A 19,075-nucleotide genomic window follows, 5' to 3' on the forward strand; every position below is an offset into this window, starting at 1 on the left:
GCATATGGGTATTGTTCGTCTTGTTTGACAACATTTGTTGTTGTAGCTTACCATGGAACATTAGTTGCACAGCATTTAAACCAGTGCTTTGATCGCCATATGTTTACTGCTCACCTTGCACGATGTTGACTATTTTTTTGCACTATCATGACTATTTTTTGCACCAAATGCATATGTTGACTATTTTTGGCACTGTGATGACTATTTTTGCACCAAATGTATAATTGCACAAACCCTTACGATACCAAACTGTATGTAACATCCTACATGCCGACATTTTTTGTGTAAATATTGTGTAAATTATAACTATAACCCTATCCTCCTTGTTTTATAACCTTATCTTCTCTGTTCCTTTATCTTCTTGGCTTTTTTACCTCACTGAGAATGTGTGAGACTGGAGTGTCATGCCTAATTTTGTTGTCACAATATGTTAACCCATTTTGTAACAATGACAATAAAGGTATATTCTCTTCTATTCTACGGTCACTCACAATAATGAGGTAAATTTACACCCATTCGATATGGCTGCAATTACTCCAATTGCCCAGGTGTAGATTATGTGATGGAAACTATGAATAGCCGCTACCTGGAAGCGAAGACCTTGCTCTTTGGTTTCCCTGGAATTCTCGGACGCACAGGAGGACGAGGAGCTGTCTAGGGAGCTGCTGCTGCCCCCTGTTGGTCGAAGCCGGCAACATTTACCGAACATTTTCACCTGGCCCTCTGTGCCCTGTGGAGATTTCATTAGTGCATCAGTGACTTAAAATGAGTTCAAACTGCAATTTTCTCAGATAATAGGTGCATTGCATTATTTGAAATCTCCATTTAAAGATAGATCTTTATCATAAATGCTCCATCACGAGCCAAATGAGCTTGACAAAGAGCCTCAGATAAATTAAACTCAATTACTGTTGTTTTTAGTTTCTTTCCTCAGCAGATTGTTGAAGTTTCAAGAGATAGTTGCCTCATTGCACAGTAGAAATACACACAATTTAGTCAAAAGGGCATAGTTTTGCATACACTAAAGCAGTGGTTCTCAAATTTCTTCAGTGATGTGCCTCCTTAGACATATATTTTTAGTCGAGTACCTGCTAACAAAGGCAAAACATTTTTGGAAGAAAAAAAGAGCTACAGTGCAGTTAAGTCAGATGTATTCAAGCCAAACAACAGTAAACCTAAAAAAAAACATCCATATGGCACACACTGCATGTACAAACAAAAAAGAAAAACAGAACACATTGACCACCAGAAGGCATAAAACCAGTCAAAACTCAAATGGGCAAAATGCTGCTAATAATAAATAAAATAAATAACATAAATAATAAAAATCTGTTAACAGAATTAAATCTATAACCTAATTAGAAATAGATAATGTTTAGTTTACAAAATAAATTAACTTGATAAATGAAAATTTACTCACAAATAAGAATTAACGTTAACTCTCTTAGGATAAAAAAAATTGCATGTGTATCAGTTTGCATTGAACATTTGACCTGATTTGAACAGTGTGTAACAGGCAGTGCTTTATGAAAAGTTTAAAAAAAAGTACTCAATACATTTTAATGAGAAATATGAGCGTGCACCTCACTGAGGATCTTTTGCCTCCTTGGTGGCAAGGAGGCAACTGCAGTGATCAAGCTCTTCTCCAAGCAAAATCTGTTCATTGCTTTGTTTTGATAATCATCATTGCTGAGAAAGAGGCCTCACATAAATATGTGGATGCAGACGGTAGCAGCTGCTCCATAGCTTACTGTTCCAGCTCAGGGTGCTCCTGCCTCACACACAGCCAGCACTGAGTGAGAGTGGATGAACCAAACGTCATCTACAGGCCACAGTCCATCAGTTTTTCCTGATGAGTGACAGGAAGCTTGCTTCTGTTTGGTTCTCACCCAATCCAGCTGCACAGATGTCTCATCCATGTCAGCAGAGTAGGAGTAAAACCCACTGATCAAGTTAGCCAAATGTCCCACTATGAATAGCTTGACCAGTGCTGTCGCCACATCCTCATCGGAGAGAAACACATTCAACTGAAGAAAGCAGCAAGAAAAGACACCACGCAAGAAGCCTCCAGGGCTTTGGCTGATGTACTGGAGGTTTTTCGCATGACTTGAAATTAGAAAGTTGAACTGTGGTGACTGAAGAACTCTGGTGACTTACCAACGTGACATCTATTTATTGTGGTGAGATGCCGCTGGAGGTGTGCCGGCTTCATGGTAGCGTTGGCTAACTTCTCCCCGCAAAAAAACAGTGCCTGGGGTGGGTCAGAACTCATGGACGTAAATCCCTCTAAAACATATTCTTCCACGTACTTTCTGGACTTCGCCTCTGGTTTTGTCTTCTTCTTCACTTGTCCATCCGTTATGTTAAACAGCAAAGCTGCTGCGCTTTAGCCACATCTCCATAATTTCAGTGTAATGTAGCGACAGGTCATTGATGAGTGCGTCAGTGGGTCAGACTAACTTGGTGTGGGGGGACAGTTTTTTTTCACATATTCATATTTTATCGAACCTTTAAAAAAAAAAAAATTTTCAAGATTTATTAATAGGATGAGCCTACTGATTTAGATATTTTGAAAAGCTACCCCAAAGAGTACCCCATTTGAGAACCACTGCACTAAAGAATACAAGTGTCATATATACAGTACCGTATATTCGTCTAGAAAGATGCGTCTTCAAATCTATTGTGCTTTCCATATTGAAAAATATAGTAGACAAAATTGGAGATGCATAGTTATGCAATTAAATGATATTCCAGACGCCAACTATTCTGCCTTTGAGAAACATATAGCAGTGTCTGAGATTTAAGGGTAACATGTTAATTATTTGTTGCAAAAAAGAAACGAAAGAAAAGTGCAGACTTTGACAGCAGATGCCAACTTTTGAACACTCACTGCAAATCCTTTTTTGTTGTTGTTTTAGACGATTGCACATAGGTATGAAACATTTTGATTACTTGAACTAAGATTGTTTTTTTTATAGTAACGTTTTGTACAAAATGACATACTCTTGTTTGAATTGATATTAGCATGTCTTACATTAGCTTGATTGATTGATTGATTATTGCTCCAGCGAAGGTCGGGGGGTCCCGTCCCTGTGCGTTGAGCCGACCAGATGAACCAGGTTTTTTCAATGCTGGCGGTCTTGTGCCAGCTGTTCTGCATCCTCTACAGCAACTCCGTGTTGTTGGGGGTCGCCCGCAACGACGTCAAGTGCGGGGTTTCACTCGTGGTCGTCTCCAGCCTGCGGCCTTTGGGTCAAACTGGAGAATGGCTCGTGTCGGATGGTCTGGTGGTAGACGAAGGACATGGCCAAACCAGCGGGTGCGGCGTTGTGCGACCAAGGAAGATGCTCGGGGCTGACACGTGCGGGCTCTGAGCTCTTTATTGGAGACTCGCTGGGGCCACCTGATGTTCTCGATGGTTCTGAGAGCCCTGCTATCAAAACCGTCGATTCTTGTGGCCAGGGTGTCGTTTAGGGGCCATGTTTCTGAGCCATAAAGCAGGATAAAGAGTACGGCGAGGTTGTAAAGGCGGAGCTTCGTCTTGCGTGCGATGGTCTGGTGCCGCCAGAGTGGTTTCCAGAGAGATTGCAGAGCAGATGCTGCCAGGGCTCTTCTGCGGAAAATCTCTGGTTTTAGGTCCCCATTGTCTGTCACCATGGACCCCAGATACACAAAGCTCTTGACAGGCTCTACGATGTCGCTACCAATTTGGATGGGAGGTGGATCTGGTCCATCACCGACATACATGAACTTGGTTTTCGTCCAACTCACTTGGAGGCCAAGCCGCGCTGCCTCTTCGCTGTAAATGCCCAGAGCGTCTCTCAGGTGGCTGTAGGAAGTGCTGAGCATGATGGTGTCGTCAGCATACTCCAGGTCAGTCAGGTGGTAGTTGCCGATGGACACCCCGGGGATGCGCTCACTAACCCTGAACATCAGATGGTCGATGATGCAATTAAAAAGGTCGGGAGCAGCCACGCAGCCTTGACGACCGCCGCTGGAGATAGTAAACCAGCTCTCTGCGTTGCTGTAAAGTAGCTTGGACAGGGCTATGATCTTGGGTGGTGCTCAGAGAGCTTGGAGGATGTTCCACAGTGAAGAGTGGCAGACGGTGTCAAAGGCGGCCTTCAGATCAATGAATCCGATATACTGATAGCGATCTTTACGGAATTCACGAGTCTTCTCTATCAGCAAACAGACGGCGGAGATGTGGTCCGTTGTGGAGCGGTTGGGCATAAAGCCAGCCTGCTCGGCTGAGCAAGATCCTGGTAAAGACCTTGCCCGGGATGGAGAGTAAGGTTATACCTCTGTGGTTTCCACAGACAAACCTGTCACCCTTGCATTTCCAGAAGGGCATGATGACTCCTCTGGTCCAGTCGGTGGGCAGCTGCTCCGATTCCCACACCTGGTTGAATAGGCAGGTTAGCCACTCCACCATGCCATCACCATGCCTTGAGCATCTCGCCGGTAATGGCACAGATGCCGGGGGCTTTCTTGGTGTTCAGCTTCTTCAGAGCAGCTCTCACTTCCTCGGGTGTTACAGGGTCTGTGCAGCAGGCGTGGCTAGGAGGTGCCGTGTTTGCAGCCACTAGGAGGGTGGGGTCAGCCGGGATGGTGCTGTGCTGCAAGAGGAGGCTAAAGTGCTCCAGGCAGTTGGCTTCTGTCATGATGAGGTTGCCGTCTGAGTCTTTTACCAGGGCTGTCTTTATGTGTGGGCCGCTACGGGCTTGGCGTAGTAGACTGAATACGCGGCTCATGTTGTTGTTGTTGGCCGCGGACTCAAGCTGTTGGGCTTCTGCCTGCCAAAACCTCTCCCTATCTTCAGAGATGGCCACATTGCGCAGGCGGTTCAGTCTCCGATACTTCGTGAGGTCGCCTCGGAGCCGGCCTCTCTGATATCCAGGGCTTTCTCTGGGAAGAACGCGGGCGTCCGAAGACATTGTGAGCAGACTGGAGGACACTTTCCTTGAAGGCCGCCCAGTCTGTCAGCTTGTCAGGAGCCAGGGCATCGAGAGTGCGGCAGATGGAGCAACTGAAGTCTCTGGCGATGTTTGGGTCGCTGAGTCGGGAGGAGTCGGGGCGAGGCAGAGTCTTGTGCTGGTTGGCTTGGAGCTTTAGCTTGAGCTGGGCCACCAGCAGACGATGGTCTGTGTTGCCAAGCTGTGCTCCTCTGAACACCCGGCAGTTGGTTACAAACGACTTCCAGCGTCGTGATATCAGGATGTGGTCCAATGCCTTCCTGGTTCTGCCATCTGGGCTGTACCACGTCCAGTGATGGATGCGTTTCCGGGGAAACCAGGTGTCAGCAACACAGAGGTTGTTTTGGTGGCAGAGGAGGAGGAGGCGGTTGCCATTGTCGTTTGTTGCGCTGTCAACGAAGGTGGTGCCGACAGGTGAGCCGGGGGACCGATCATTGCTGGATAGAGTGGCGTTGGCATCAGTGAGGATGATGGTGACGTCGTGTGGTGGGGCTTGGTCGACAGCCTGGTGGAGTTAGTCAAAGAACGTGTCCTTCGCATCCTCGTCAGCGACATCGGTGGGGGCGTAGGCGACAATCACTGTCATCTTGCCGTGATGGTGGAGGAAGCGAGCCGACAGTAGTCTGTCGCTTATGGGTGTCCAGCTGATGAGGGACCTCCGGAGGGCTTTTGGAATTGCAAGAGCCACACCGTAAAGGTCGGTCCGACTTTCGGGGCCACTCCAGATGTAGCAATGGTTGCCAGCTGTTGTTTCACCATTGCCTTGCCATCATACTTCACAGAGCCCTGCCAGGGTGATGTTATAGCGACAGAGCTCTCAGGACAGCAGGGTGGCAGCTCCGGGGCGAAGGAGTGTCTGGACATTCTAGGTGGCGACACGGGTCTTACGACGAAGGTCCATCCGTACTCGTTGGTCGGGGGCAGGCTGGGGTCCGTTACCGTGTTGGTCAGTCCGGCTTCTTTCTCTGGTCAGTTTCATAACAAAGGGGGTTTCTCTTGGGTGAGTTGTTAGCCCTCCGCAGGATAGTCGGTTGGTGGGGCTGCCACCTCACAGCGTACCGACACGCTGGGGTCTTTGTTTGTCTGGAACCTACCCCGGAGACCGGCCCGCCATGGGTGACCCTACCAGGAGCAAGCTCCCGACGGTATCGCTCTCCAGGGTCACTGGAACATGCAAGCCCCCTTGCCGCATCAAGGCTAGACCCATCCAAGGGGGACATTAGCTTACAATGTACAATTAAGCAAGATAACGGGACATTTCGTACATTGTTTTTAATTTCACAGTGGTAGTCCGAATAAACTGCAACTAAAGAAAAGTAGTCTGCTTGTTCTGAACATCGTTCAATGTCGTTACTATGTGTGTGTGATGTGAATGGGTAAGTGTGAAGCCCATTGTAAAGCGCTTTGAGAGGTCTTTGGTGGCTTGAAATCAGCTACATAAATGCAGAACATTTAACATTTACCATATTCTAGCTCTCTAAGTGGCAAAAAAGGGGATACTTTGAAGTGAGGAAGGCAAAGTAACTATTTATGAATTAATTTTAGTGGTGAAACCAGATTTCATAATGTCAAATTATCTTCTATAAAATAAATTACTTAAATGTGAACATCTCTATTTATTTATTATGCAACCAAAGCTGTTACTGCAGTTTTAATTGTATGCACCTTGTAGACCAGTGTACCTTATATATAAAAAATATTTTACAAAACACTTTTTTTGGGGGGTGCGCCTTATAGTGCGAGAAATACGGTAAAAAGAACACCTGGTCTAGAATCCACTTGACATAACTGTTACCTTGAACAATAGAAATCAACATGACAATACACCCAATTCACACGTCATAACTAATGGCAATCGCTCGAACTTATAACTATGTTGAATGCCCTGTTGCAGATTTCCACAGTAGAAATCAACAGAATTGCCCCCATTTGTGACAAACACCAACATGCACGGTAATAATAAACAATAGCTTGAAATGAGTAAAAACATCCCCCGGCACTTACTGTTTGGTGCGGGATGTGTTATGGTATGAATATGCCTGCGGGTGGAATTTTATGAGAACCAATTTAATGCACATAAAATAAATAAATCAACTGAGCAAGTCATTACATTGAATAAGAATAGACGTATTGTACACAGACTGCCTATTGAAAGCAGACTGCGTCATGTGCTTCTTGACTGTCTGTTAGGGGAGGAATGTGTGTCTGTGTGTGTATTTGTGTGTTTTGTGTACACCGAAGCCAGCGCCAGCATGTGACTGCCATTCATATGACTGTTGGGGGAACTCGTGAGCAGGAAAAGCGGCACAACAATTGCAGCTGCCTCCTCTTTTTCTTCTTACAATCAATCATCACCAACCCTCATCATTTGCTCAAAATCAACCGGATATAAATATTGCAGGGTCTATCTATCTATCTAGAAAGCGGCCATACCACTCGGGCCAGGGTGACACAACACACTCGTTTGTTCAATAGCAGGGCTTGACAGCTTTCACTGGTTTACCCCTGCCGCATCATACGGGTGCCCAGCCCATCCTTAAAAACGCGTCCACAATCACACTATCCTTTCACAACACCTCTCCACTCCTTTCTATCACCAACAAGAGCTATCGCTTCCGTTATATTTAGACCTCTTTCTGCAGTGCACTCATGAAACCATCCATCCACGTCAATCGCGTCCTTCCTCTTGGTCTCCTTCCATTGACTTCTGCTCTGTAGATCCTCTTTAACATTCGCTTCTCATCCGTCCTCTCCATGTGTCCAAACCAACAGAGTACTCGCTTATCAACACGCTTGCTCAGTTCCACGACTACTCCAGTTCTGTCTCTCACAATTTCATTTCTCAGTCTATCCAATCTTGTCACTCCTAACAGTCCTCAAACACTTCATCAAGTCAAGAAAATAAATACCGTAAATTCTGGACAACAGAGTGCACCATATTAAAAGCCGCATGTGCAAATTCAAGGAAGAAACTCAGCTTTGTTTTTGTACAAGTTGTACCGAAAGTTGGGCCAAAAACGTGGCGTCATACTAGGCTGTGCTCAGTCTGGTAACTGTTAGCCCGATAAGTATCATGTTTCCCTCCTTATCCATCCAACCATCCATCCATATTCTGCGCCGCTTGTAGTCATGAGGGTTCCAGGCATCTTCGGGCAGTGGGCAGGGGACACCTTGAACTCGTTGCCAGCTGGTCGCAGTGTCCCCCACCTTAGTTAATAACTAATGTTGGCATGTATAATACCTCCAGTTGTAGCAATACTCTGTCTCCTATGTTTCACTTTGTCATGAGCGCAAGGGATCGGAGCGCTTAAGATCGGTCGCATGGCTCTGCATGTGTACAGTACAGGCTTCTGAATTTTAGTCAGTACAGTACATGAAGTTTTGTTTTAAGAATGTTTTTGTCACCTTCTGTGTATGTGTTAATGCCAATTTAATTAATATTGACTGCTTTGCAAGTTGATTAAGGGCCCGGTCACACAGCCGTTTGCGTCTGTATCGCGGGTAAAATTTTGCCGTTTTTTTTTGCCCGTGGTTGCCTGCGATGGAAAATGCGCAAAATTGGCCAACCCGCTGTTCATCGGTGGTATGCCCGCAAAACAGACGCCGGCGACTGTTCCGCTTCCTCATCGCGTCATTTCCGCGTGTGGACCACGGGTATAAAAGCTGCCGCGCCGGGCTGTAGAAATCATAACCGCTCAAGACACAGTCCCGTGAAGATCAAGATTTCAAGCTATGGCAGCGAAGAAGCCAATATGTTATTACTGTAATAGTTTTTCATTTTTATTTTATTATGTGTTTATGAAATGAAATGTCAAGAAATAAAAATGGATTAAGACGAGGTCACTACGGTGACCCATGTTCACCCCTTGACGTCTCGAGCACAACGGACGTGTGCTTGGCAAATCGCGCTGTATATGCGCGGAGAAAGGCGTTTGACCGTCACACGCGTTACACACGCTAATTCACGTGATAACACCGCGATACAGGCGCAGAACAAACGTGCTATGACCGTGCTCCACCCACGATTACCCGCAAAAATTTCGCGTCCTACCCGCGTGTAACCACGCCCTGGCCGCGGCCGTAGCACGTCGTTCCGTGTCTGTAACGCGTCATTACCTCGTGTGTACCACGTGTGCCGCCCGCGGTAACACGTGGTCTAAAGTTTTGAGCAGCGCAAAACTTTTTTGCGCGGCCAGCCGCGTGTGAATTTCCGACCGCGTGTAAAGCACCGCTGTATCTCGCCTGTATGGCGATCTCAAAGCGTCCAACAGCGTCTGCTTCACAGGCAGAAATTTCTGGCCGTGATTCAGCCTCGATACGCCCGTGAAAAGCTGTGTGACCGGGCCCTAAGATTGAGAGCTGCAAATGAGTGTCTCTGCGACCGTCCTATTAAAAAAAATAATGATGCAGTGTTTAAAATGTAGAAAAAAATAGCAGCCTGTGGTCCTTCAACGCTGTTAGACAGAGACACGAAAGCCTGCGGGAAGCGGAGAGGAGGTGGACTCGCTAACACGAGGTGGTGTGACCCTGGGCACAAAGATCTGCTGCAGGGACGTCGAACTTTTGAACTAGCGCGTGTGACGTCATCCACTCCGCTGTGGCTAAACTACAACAAAGCACCCTGAGGGCATCCTGTTAATCTGATAATAACCAACAAAGGAGACTGCTGGAAATGTGAATTTCCCTACGGGGATGAATAAAGTATCATGTATCTATCATTTCACTTATTACTTTTCAATGGCATCTTGCACAAGAAAAATCAGCATGGTAATAAATATATTTATCAGTACGCTAATAAATACACTTATTTTTCCTCTCTGCTGTCTACCATCCAAAATGACATTTAAAATGTGCGAGTAGACACCCAAAAACAAAAAAGACAGTAGTAAATAGCAGAAAAAAGTCAAATATTGTGACTCACAGCGAGATGAGCATCATCTGTGCCCCTCTTCTTGGCGTTGGAGTCAAAAAGAACGTTCCGGCCCCGTCTCTCACAGTCCTGGTACACAATCAGACGAATGTGACTGGGCTCCAGCTGGGGAATCGGCCAGCTAGAAGGACAAAATAAGAGGCTCGTATTATTACACAAAAGGTTCCATTACCCATTAATAATGACACATGGGCAGCAGTAGCTCAGGAGGTAGAGCGATCGTTTTAGGATTAAGGGATCCCAGTTCGAATCCCGGCTTGTCCGTGTTACATGCCGAAGTGTCCTTGGGTAAGACACTGAACCCCCAATACCCCCAATAAGCAGGTTAGCGCCTTACATGGCTGCACAGATCACGGCCGCTATTGGGAAATGTGAAGCACAATGTAAAGCGCTTTGGGAAGTCATGGACTTGAAAAGCGCTATATAAATGCAGATCATTTCATTTCACATTTAGGGGCCGGTCACACAGACATTTGCGGCTGAATCACGGCTAAAATTTTGCGGGTTTTTTTTAGCCCGTGGTTGCCCGCGATGGAAAATGCGCAAAATTGGCCAACCCGCTGTTCATCGGTGGTATGCCCGCAAAACACGCCGGCGACTTTTCCGCTTCCTCATCGCGTCATTTCTGCGTCATTTTCTCGTGTGGACCACGGGTATAAAAGCTCCCGAGCCGGTGTTGTGCCAAAATCCGACTCCTACGCAACACATCCACCCCACCCACCCCCTAGCGTGAACGCGCATTCTGCTGCGATCGCTTTTGTAGGAAGCGTACATTGACATTGGTGACTTTTGCATCCGCGTTAACAAACGCAATTTGTAGAATACGATCGCGCTTTATTGTTAAAATAAACGCGTTATATAGACTAGGATCTCCCAATTGTTATAATTAGCTCGCTTTATAGTTTTAATAAGCGTTTTATATAGAATACGATCGCTTTCGTTGGAAGCGCAGCAGAATGCGCGTTCACGCGAGGGGGGGAGGATTTACCGTTCGATTACGTTCACAACAAAAACAAAGACGGAATGGTTTAAGTTGTATTACATTTCCAACAAATGCAAGACGAAGTGGTTTTGGTTATATGTTCGCCATTACATTCCCTAAAAGTGAGATAAAACGAGGTAAAAGTGGTTGTAGTAGCGAGGGGATGCAAATCTCGGCACCGGGCTGTAGAAATCATAACCGCACAAGACACAGTCCCGTGAAGATCAAGATTTCAAGCTATGGCATCATTTTTATTTTATTATCTTGAAAAGAAGTCAAGAAATAAAAATGGATTAAGACGAGGTCACTACGCTGACGGGGATCCATGTTCACCCCCTTGACGTCTCGAGCACAACTGATGTGTGCTCGGCATTTGCGCTGTTTATACGCGGAGAAAGGCGTTTGACCGTCACACGCGTAACACGCTAATTTCACGTAATAACACCGCGATACAGGCGCAGAACATGCTATTACCATGCTCCACCCACGATTACCCGCTGAAATTTCCCGTCCTACCCATGTGTAACCACGCCCTGGCCGCGGCCAGAGCATGTCGTTCTGCGTCATTTCCGCGTCATTACCTCGTGTTGACCACATGTGCGGCACGCGGTTTAACACGTGCTCAAACTTTTGAGCAGCTCAAAAGTTTTGAGCGCGGCCAACCACGTGAAAATTTCCGACCGCGAGTAAAGCACTGCTCTATCTCGTCTATATGGCGGTCTCAAGACGTCCAACTGCGCCCAACAGCATCTGCTTCACGGCCAGAAATTTCTGGCCGTGGTTCAGCCTCGATACGCTCGTGAAAGGTTGTGTACCCGCGCTCTGAAGAATTGAGCAGCGCAAAACTCTTTCGCGCTGCCACCTGCGCGCGAATTTCCGACCTCGTGTTAAGCACCGCTGTATCTCGTCTGAATGGCGATCTCAATGCGTCCCCCTCAAAGTCAGAAATTTCTGGCCGTGATTCAGCCGCAAATGTCTGTGTGACCGGCCCCTTAGTGCCAGTTATGACTTAAGATTTTTTTTTTTGCATTGTAATAGACTCACTGTATATTAGTCAAATAATACATTCTGGCAATAACTAGGGCTGCAATGGGAGGTCTTGCAGTGACTTGAAAAGCATTATATAAATGCAAACCATTTACCAATCATTGGTTGATGTTCACGACAAAGATCCGATAAGAGAATTAGTAGACGATGTAATTCTAGATCGACATTTTTTGGCAGACTATTTTTTCCAACATAGTAAGGCATCTTGATATGAATATAATCTCTGTTGAGAGTCACATATGCGAAATAGCGTCTCGGTCTTGAGCGGGAAAACAAGCATACAGAAATAGTGACATCAATATTAAGTACACATACAAAAGCTTCTGAAGTTTGGTAGCATTTTAGCCTGGATACAGCCAATAGAGGGTACTTTGCAAAGCAGACCTTGTGTATTATGGCAGTAACTCAAAGACCCATGAACATTTTAAAAGCACGTCGGACAGGTAAGCAAAATGGAGTCTGATAAGATAAGATTTAAGTAACCTCAAGGCCTTTATTGTTTTGATAACATGCGCTGTGCATTTAAAACGCACATATTTAGCTAAAAAGAGAATTTGCACACTACCAGACTGTGCCTCACAAACATATTTGAAATTAAATGCATGCAGTCCGAAGAACAAAAGTCGGTAGTTAAAATGTTAAAAACAACAAATGTCAGTTGTTAAAACCATTTGATTTCAAATGTAGGGAATATTGAAGTTCTTTTTTTGTAACAGACTTTATAGTTGACCATTGAATGTTCTTGACAAAATGTACAAAATATTAGTTTTATTTACTGTGCTACTGTTGCTTATGAGCCTGTCCTTGGTTTACCTGTAAAAATGTTTACTTTAATTTTATTTATTATCTATTTATTTGCAGGTCCCTTAAAAAAATGGACATAGGTTTAGTAAAGGATTTATGTTTCTTCTAACAAAGTACTGCACCTAATCAGTTTTAGATTTTTATTTCATTTTTGTACGAATCTGCAATATGCATTTTTATTGTATTTTTATGTTTTTCGTATCATTGTGCGCATAGCTTAATCAATTCCATGCTAAATTTAAGAAGAATAAAATTATCAGATTATCCGACGAACCATTTCAATAGTCGGTGATTAGTTCACTATTAAAATAATGTTGCAGCCCTGGCAATAACCGATGTAGAGCAATACAAGAGCAATTTTTAAAACACAAGTTCCTGTCAAAGGGTCATCAAGTTGCCAAGTCCAGATAACGCCACATGCGGAATATATTAAAAAAAAAGAAAAAAAACTTTACTTCAGATAGGACAGTCTGATTTGTTTTTACTGTTCCATGGCAGTTACCAGGCAAACAGCGGTTTAGACACAAACCCTGCCAAGGTGGCAGTCGGCATAGCGGCTCATTGTCCATTGCAAAGTATGGGTAATCCCGGGGCTATTACAGAAATTCCATATGTTTTAAGTTAAGTGTAGTTGTAAAGATGATGGTCGGGGATATTTGTGGTTGGCTTTAAAAGTAACCTGCAGTGTTAGTTAACCCAAGGGATTTGGACACGCATAAGTCTAAGCACAGCATTTTGTTAAAATTGTGTATGTAAAAATTAAACAGAGGATTTTTTTTTTTTACCCATTTTTCTGTTTGCTCCTAAGTGAAGATGTCGTAAACCCCAATCAGGTTTCACCAGTTTCCTGAGGCACAGTTGTGATTATCCGAGATCTAACTTACTGTGATGTCATGTACTCAGGAAATTTACCACCCCAGATAGGGTTAAAACAGATCTATTTGACTTTTCTATTTATATTCCGCAAACTACTTAATACCCATGATGTTGGTTTTAGTCTAGCGTAGTAGCACTAAACGTCTTTTAGGATTGACTTCCTTTTGAACATGATTAACTAAATTGGTCTTTGTGGTAATTTACAAAGATGTTTTAAAAAAGCAAAACAGAAAACACAAAATATTACTTTGAGTTACATAGCATCACAATTTTAATCAATGACCTCATTCGAAAATTGGACTTCTGAATTGCTTTCTTTTTTTTAATGCATGGGAAAAGACACCTCTGTCATTCATTTCAATAACTTTTCAATATTAAATTCTGTAATTTAACTGTTGGCATGCAGTTATGGTCTTACTAGCTACATGCCTATTACCTAGTATGTGATGATGGCCGTACTGACATACTCAAAGGCCATTATCGTATACAATAACGTTTGAAATGCAGTGTTTTTTCAATAATGTTTCCTACGAATTCATCATATTCTTTTCATTTTCTTTTATTGTATTCCAATTTAATCTTTTATAAACACTGTACACCCGGGGTTGCAAAGAAATAATTTGCATTTTATGTTGATGACAATAGAGACAAAAGGCCACTATCGCACAGAAAAATGTTTAAATTGATTATCCGCAAACTTGCTATTTGTTTGACAAATTCATGATGTGGTATCAATACTAATAAAATTATGATTTCTAAAAATAAGGTTTAGTGCAATTATAGTTTTTAACCTTTTTCTCGAACAGAGTATTGTTGGTAATGCCATTTTAACACAATGCCCAATAAATCTGCCCAAAAAAAAGCAAAAGAAAAGTAAAAGGAAATTAAGGTTATAGCTCTATTAAATGAAAACACAAGTTTGTGTATTTTTATGGGATATCCTATGACTAAGAAAAAGAGCCATTGTTAGCATTTATATCTAAGTTAGGATGTTGATAGATGTAGTATTGTATTCTTTTATTTTCGTCTGGATAATTTTGCCTGGAAATAAAAATCCCCAATTTTTAATCCAAAACTTTAGGATGTTAGGATTTTAATGCATTCACACATTTTGCTCCTACTAATCGATCTATCTATCTACCCTGGTCATATCCCTTGAGCGGGGTGACAGCAAGACGTTACATACAAAATCAAAGAAAATAAAAAAGGGGAAAAAGTAGCAAAAAACACACACAAAAATTTTGGACCATGGCCAAACCAAATGCCTAAACACCCAAACAAGTTAAGCACCTCGGCACCCAAGTTGGTCATGCCTTTGTCCCTCCAGATGAAACGGGACACAAGAAAGCGGCCATCTCACTCGGGTCAGGGTGACACAACACATTCTTCTGTTCAACAATAGGGCCCGACAGCTTTCACTGGTTTATCCCATCATACTGGTGCGCTGCCCATCTACTAAACCACCCAGATTTCATCCCAAAAAAGCCACTAGTTGTGTCAACCCAAATAATCCGTATGACACTTTCAAGCAACGATTCAAACACTGAAGGCTGTAAAAAATGTTTTTTTTTAATGAAAATCATATATTGGCGGGTAAGTCATACAGTACACTGAGCACTGGTCGTCTCCAGAACTTGTTATGTGCATGTTCACCTATGCTTCTACCTGTGATTCAACGCTAACGCTCCATCTGGCCGTCATGTGAGGACACGATCGCATTAACACATAGTGCATGCACTCAAAAAAGATTTACCGTATTTTCCGCACTATAAGGCACACCTAAAAGCCTTTATTTTTTTCAAAAACTGACCATGCTCCTGATAATACAGTGCGCCTTATATATGGATCAATATTAAGTCGCAAGGTCTCGCAACAAAGGCAAGCAGCCGCCGACTAGATTTTTCCTCGTAGGCGATGTGGTCCGCGGTGTATGCTGGGATACATATGCCGGCGTTTCATTTCCCAGACAATGTGTCAATCATCATTTGAATCGATCACTATTGGCTAAAGTTATTGGGAGGTAAAGGGGGTGGATCCTTTTTATCATTTACAGGCTCGCATAGGCTAAAGGGGCAAAACAAAGCCTGCAATTGGCCGAAAAGAGATGAATGTGAATAGCAAGTTTGGTTGTCTACGGCATAGAGGAAACATGTTTTACCATTCTGTATTTGAAAATATTTTACTCTCCTGGATTTACTACACTCACGGATATAAGAGGACCATGGTTGCACATTATTATTGAACGCAACAACTTCGGTGAGCTACTCCGGCTATATATTTTCCCAGTATCTTGTTTCAGAGTGATATCGATGTTTCTGTGATGGGTCTTTTTTTAAATTAAACTCAATTCCAAGTGTTTATTGTTATATGCACAGTAAAGATGCGAGCGAAAAAGAAAATAGAAACTAAGGAATGGTTGGGATTTCTTGAATCCCAAGACTTTAACCTTCCGAATGATATTTGGAACGATGCATTTGAGTGACATCTTACGGACACCGGATCCGCACGCGTCTACGACACGTATTTGCTTCTTTGCAAGCTTTCGGAATGTTAAGGTGGTAATTAAGTTTGACTGAACTATCTGACTGTTTTGTCGACGTTCCCATTGTAGCGCCTTATAATCCGGTACGCCTTATGTATGGAAGCTATAGGACCAAAAACAATTTTTTTGGGGGTGCGCCCTATAACCCGGTGCGCCCTATAGTGCGGAAAATACGGTAATCACAACGGGTATGAGTTGGCAGGAAACTCAATTAGAAGCAAAGTTAAATGGCCAAAACCGCATGATAACATGTCCGGTGTGTTTGAGGGGAACGGGGTTAGGTGGTGGGAATGCAGTTTAGAAATAATTAGGATTTGCAATCAAAGCTAGGTGTTGATATATATATATATATATATATATATATATATATATATATATATATTCATATATTATATATTTCTATTGTCACAGACACATTAGTTAATAAAGATCCTAATTCGAGAAGGTGAAGTAATCTTTCAAAATATGAAACTGGACTTGATGGTTAAATACTATTCCTACCACTATACAAATTTTCTGATTTCTTGTATAATCTAAGATCCCTGGGTCCTAATTGAGTGACATGATGCCTGGCTGGCCTACATAAAGAGCTCAAATAACACATTACGGCAACCCTACTGGTTGCTATCCAGCTCTTGTGTGTAATATTACACATCAGGTGGTCATTTTAGGCAAGCCAAATGCTTTTCAGCATCTTGGCCTTTGCCTGCCCAGCCACTTTGCCGATTTAAAAGTATAGCAAAGAGGTACTGTATTTTTTCGTATACAATACGCACCACGATTTTATTTATTTAAAATCGGTATAAAAATTGGTTTCACTTTTTCTCACCACAAACTAAGCATTGTATTGTAATTGACACACTTTGTTAATATGTGTGTATATGATTAAAATCATTTATTGACATTATAAACACAATACAAACATAAAATTTACAATGTGTTTATCTTCGTAAGTTGCTTCAGTACTATATATATATATATATATATATATATATTATATATATATATATTGTATGGAATGTATATTTAAGGTTTTCCTAAGTATGCTTAAGGCTTGTATAAGTTACCTGTATTGTTTTAAAACTGAAAAATAAACCTTTGATAAAATAACATGCTCTAAAACGTTACAAAGCAGGCTGAATGATAAAGCATAGTACTGAAAAAAAAAAACATTAGGCGCTGACATTCTGTGGTCTGTTTAACTTACCGTAATTTCCGCACTATAAGGCGCACCTAAAAGTCTTAATTTTTTTCAAAAGCTGACCGTGCGCCTTATAACACAGTGCGCCTTATATATGGCTCAATATTAAATTCGCAAGGTCTCGCAACTTACTCAACAGCCGCCAACTCGATTTTACCCCGAACGTGGAGTAGTCCGCGGTGTATGCTGGGATTTATATACCGGCGGTGTCAATCATCCGTTAAATCGATCGCTATTGGCTGAAGTTATTCGGAGCCTCGGATTGGCTAGATGGCCAAAACAAACCCTGCAATCGGCCGAGTTTAGCAATGGCGTAGCAAGCTTGCTAAAGTACGCCATAAAGAAACATGTTTCATTAGTCTGTATTTGTAAATATTCTACTCTCCTGGATTTACTTCACTCACGGTTGTAAGAAGACCATGATTGCGTATCATTATTGAACGTGAGAACTTAGGTGAGTTATGCGGCTTTATATTTTCCCGGTATCTTGTTTTAGAACGATCTTGATGTTGCTGTGATGAGTTGAGTGAATTAAACTCAATTCCAAGTGTTTATTGTCATATGCACAGTAAAGTTGTGAGCGAAAAAGAAAATAGAAACATAGAAATGTTTGAATCCCAAGACTTCAACCTTCCGAATGATATTTGAAATGACGCATTTAAGTGACATCGTACGGACACCGCATCCGCACGTGTCTACGACACGTATTTGCTTCTTTGCAAGCTTTGGGAATGTTAAGGGGGTAATCAGTTTGACTGAATCATCTGACTGTTTTGTCGACGTTCCCATTGTAGCGCCTTATAATCCGGTGCGCCTTATCTATGGAAGATATAGGACCAAAAACTATTTTTTGGGGGTGCGCCCTATAACCCGGTGCGCCCTATAGTGCGGAAAATACGGTACTTTTGGAATAGTTAGGCGACTTTCTCCTACGTGGTAAAAAGCGGAGAGAAAAAAGTGATCCTACAAATATTTCAACTGCATCAAGCTTTCATATTTCACTTTCTTTTCACAAGAAACAGCTCGCCTCTTCTTTCCACTTTAAACCAACCAAATATCGAATGGATGCACGAGATATTAAAAAATTAAAATGTCAAAGTTCTTATCGCCCTCGAGATACAGTGCTGTGTGCTTACACACGAACTAGGATGTAGAAGCCGGACTTATTCTTCAGGGTGGATGCTCGGTGATCTCTCATAGCGCTAGGCGCCGGAAAGAACGACTACAGTACTGTCCTCTACTCGGAAAATGGTGCACACAATACAAAATATAACTTACAGCAATGTCCGGATATTTTTCAACATTCTGAAAAAAATGATCGAATCTGCCGTTTTGCGTAAATCGAATGGCCGCAAGTAGGGGAGCGTCTGTAATGCAGCGGGTTTTCTCCTCTCCTATTTTGAGGACTACATATACATAATTGTCAATCGTGATTAGTTGTGTGACAATTAATAATCACCAGAAATTCCTTATTGTGACAGCCCTATCTGCAACGTTTTTTGACTGATAAAAAATTGCACAAATATGGTGATATACCGCAAAGCCCACACAAACTTTAGAGTTGTTTTTTCCTGTAAAAAAGAAATGCACGCTATACAAAAAAAATACAGCAAATGTAAAGCCTCACCCACCCAAGCAAAGTTTTCTGAATCCAAGGATGAAATCAAGCAACTACAAATCTAAGATTAGGCTGTATCACAATGTTGACAACATCTTA

At 42.8% G+C, this 19,075-nt stretch overlaps 1 protein-coding gene across 3 annotated transcripts in view; it reads right to left on the bottom strand.

The window, feature by feature from the left end:
• fnip1 (folliculin interacting protein 1) overlaps positions 1–19,075 on the bottom strand; it is a 114,619-nt gene that overhangs the window by 81,798 nt on the left and 13,746 nt on the right. For all 3 annotated transcript variants that reach the window (XM_088321258.1, XM_088321259.1, XM_088321257.1), the window contains exons 2-3: positions 9,898–10,027; positions 587–730 (exon numbers count right to left, since the gene is read on the bottom strand). In XM_088321258.1, the coding sequence (XP_088177384.1) occupies positions 587–730; positions 9,898–10,027 (274 nt within the window). The remainder of the gene's footprint in view (positions 1–586; positions 731–9,897; positions 10,028–19,075) is intronic.

Source organism: Urocampus carinirostris, chromosome 17 (assembly GCF_059441175.1).
Source record: "Urocampus carinirostris isolate Australia breed hairy pipefish chromosome 17, RoL_Ucar_1.0, whole genome shotgun sequence".
Taxonomy (NCBI): Eukaryota; Metazoa; Chordata; class Actinopteri; order Syngnathiformes; family Syngnathidae; genus Urocampus; species Urocampus carinirostris.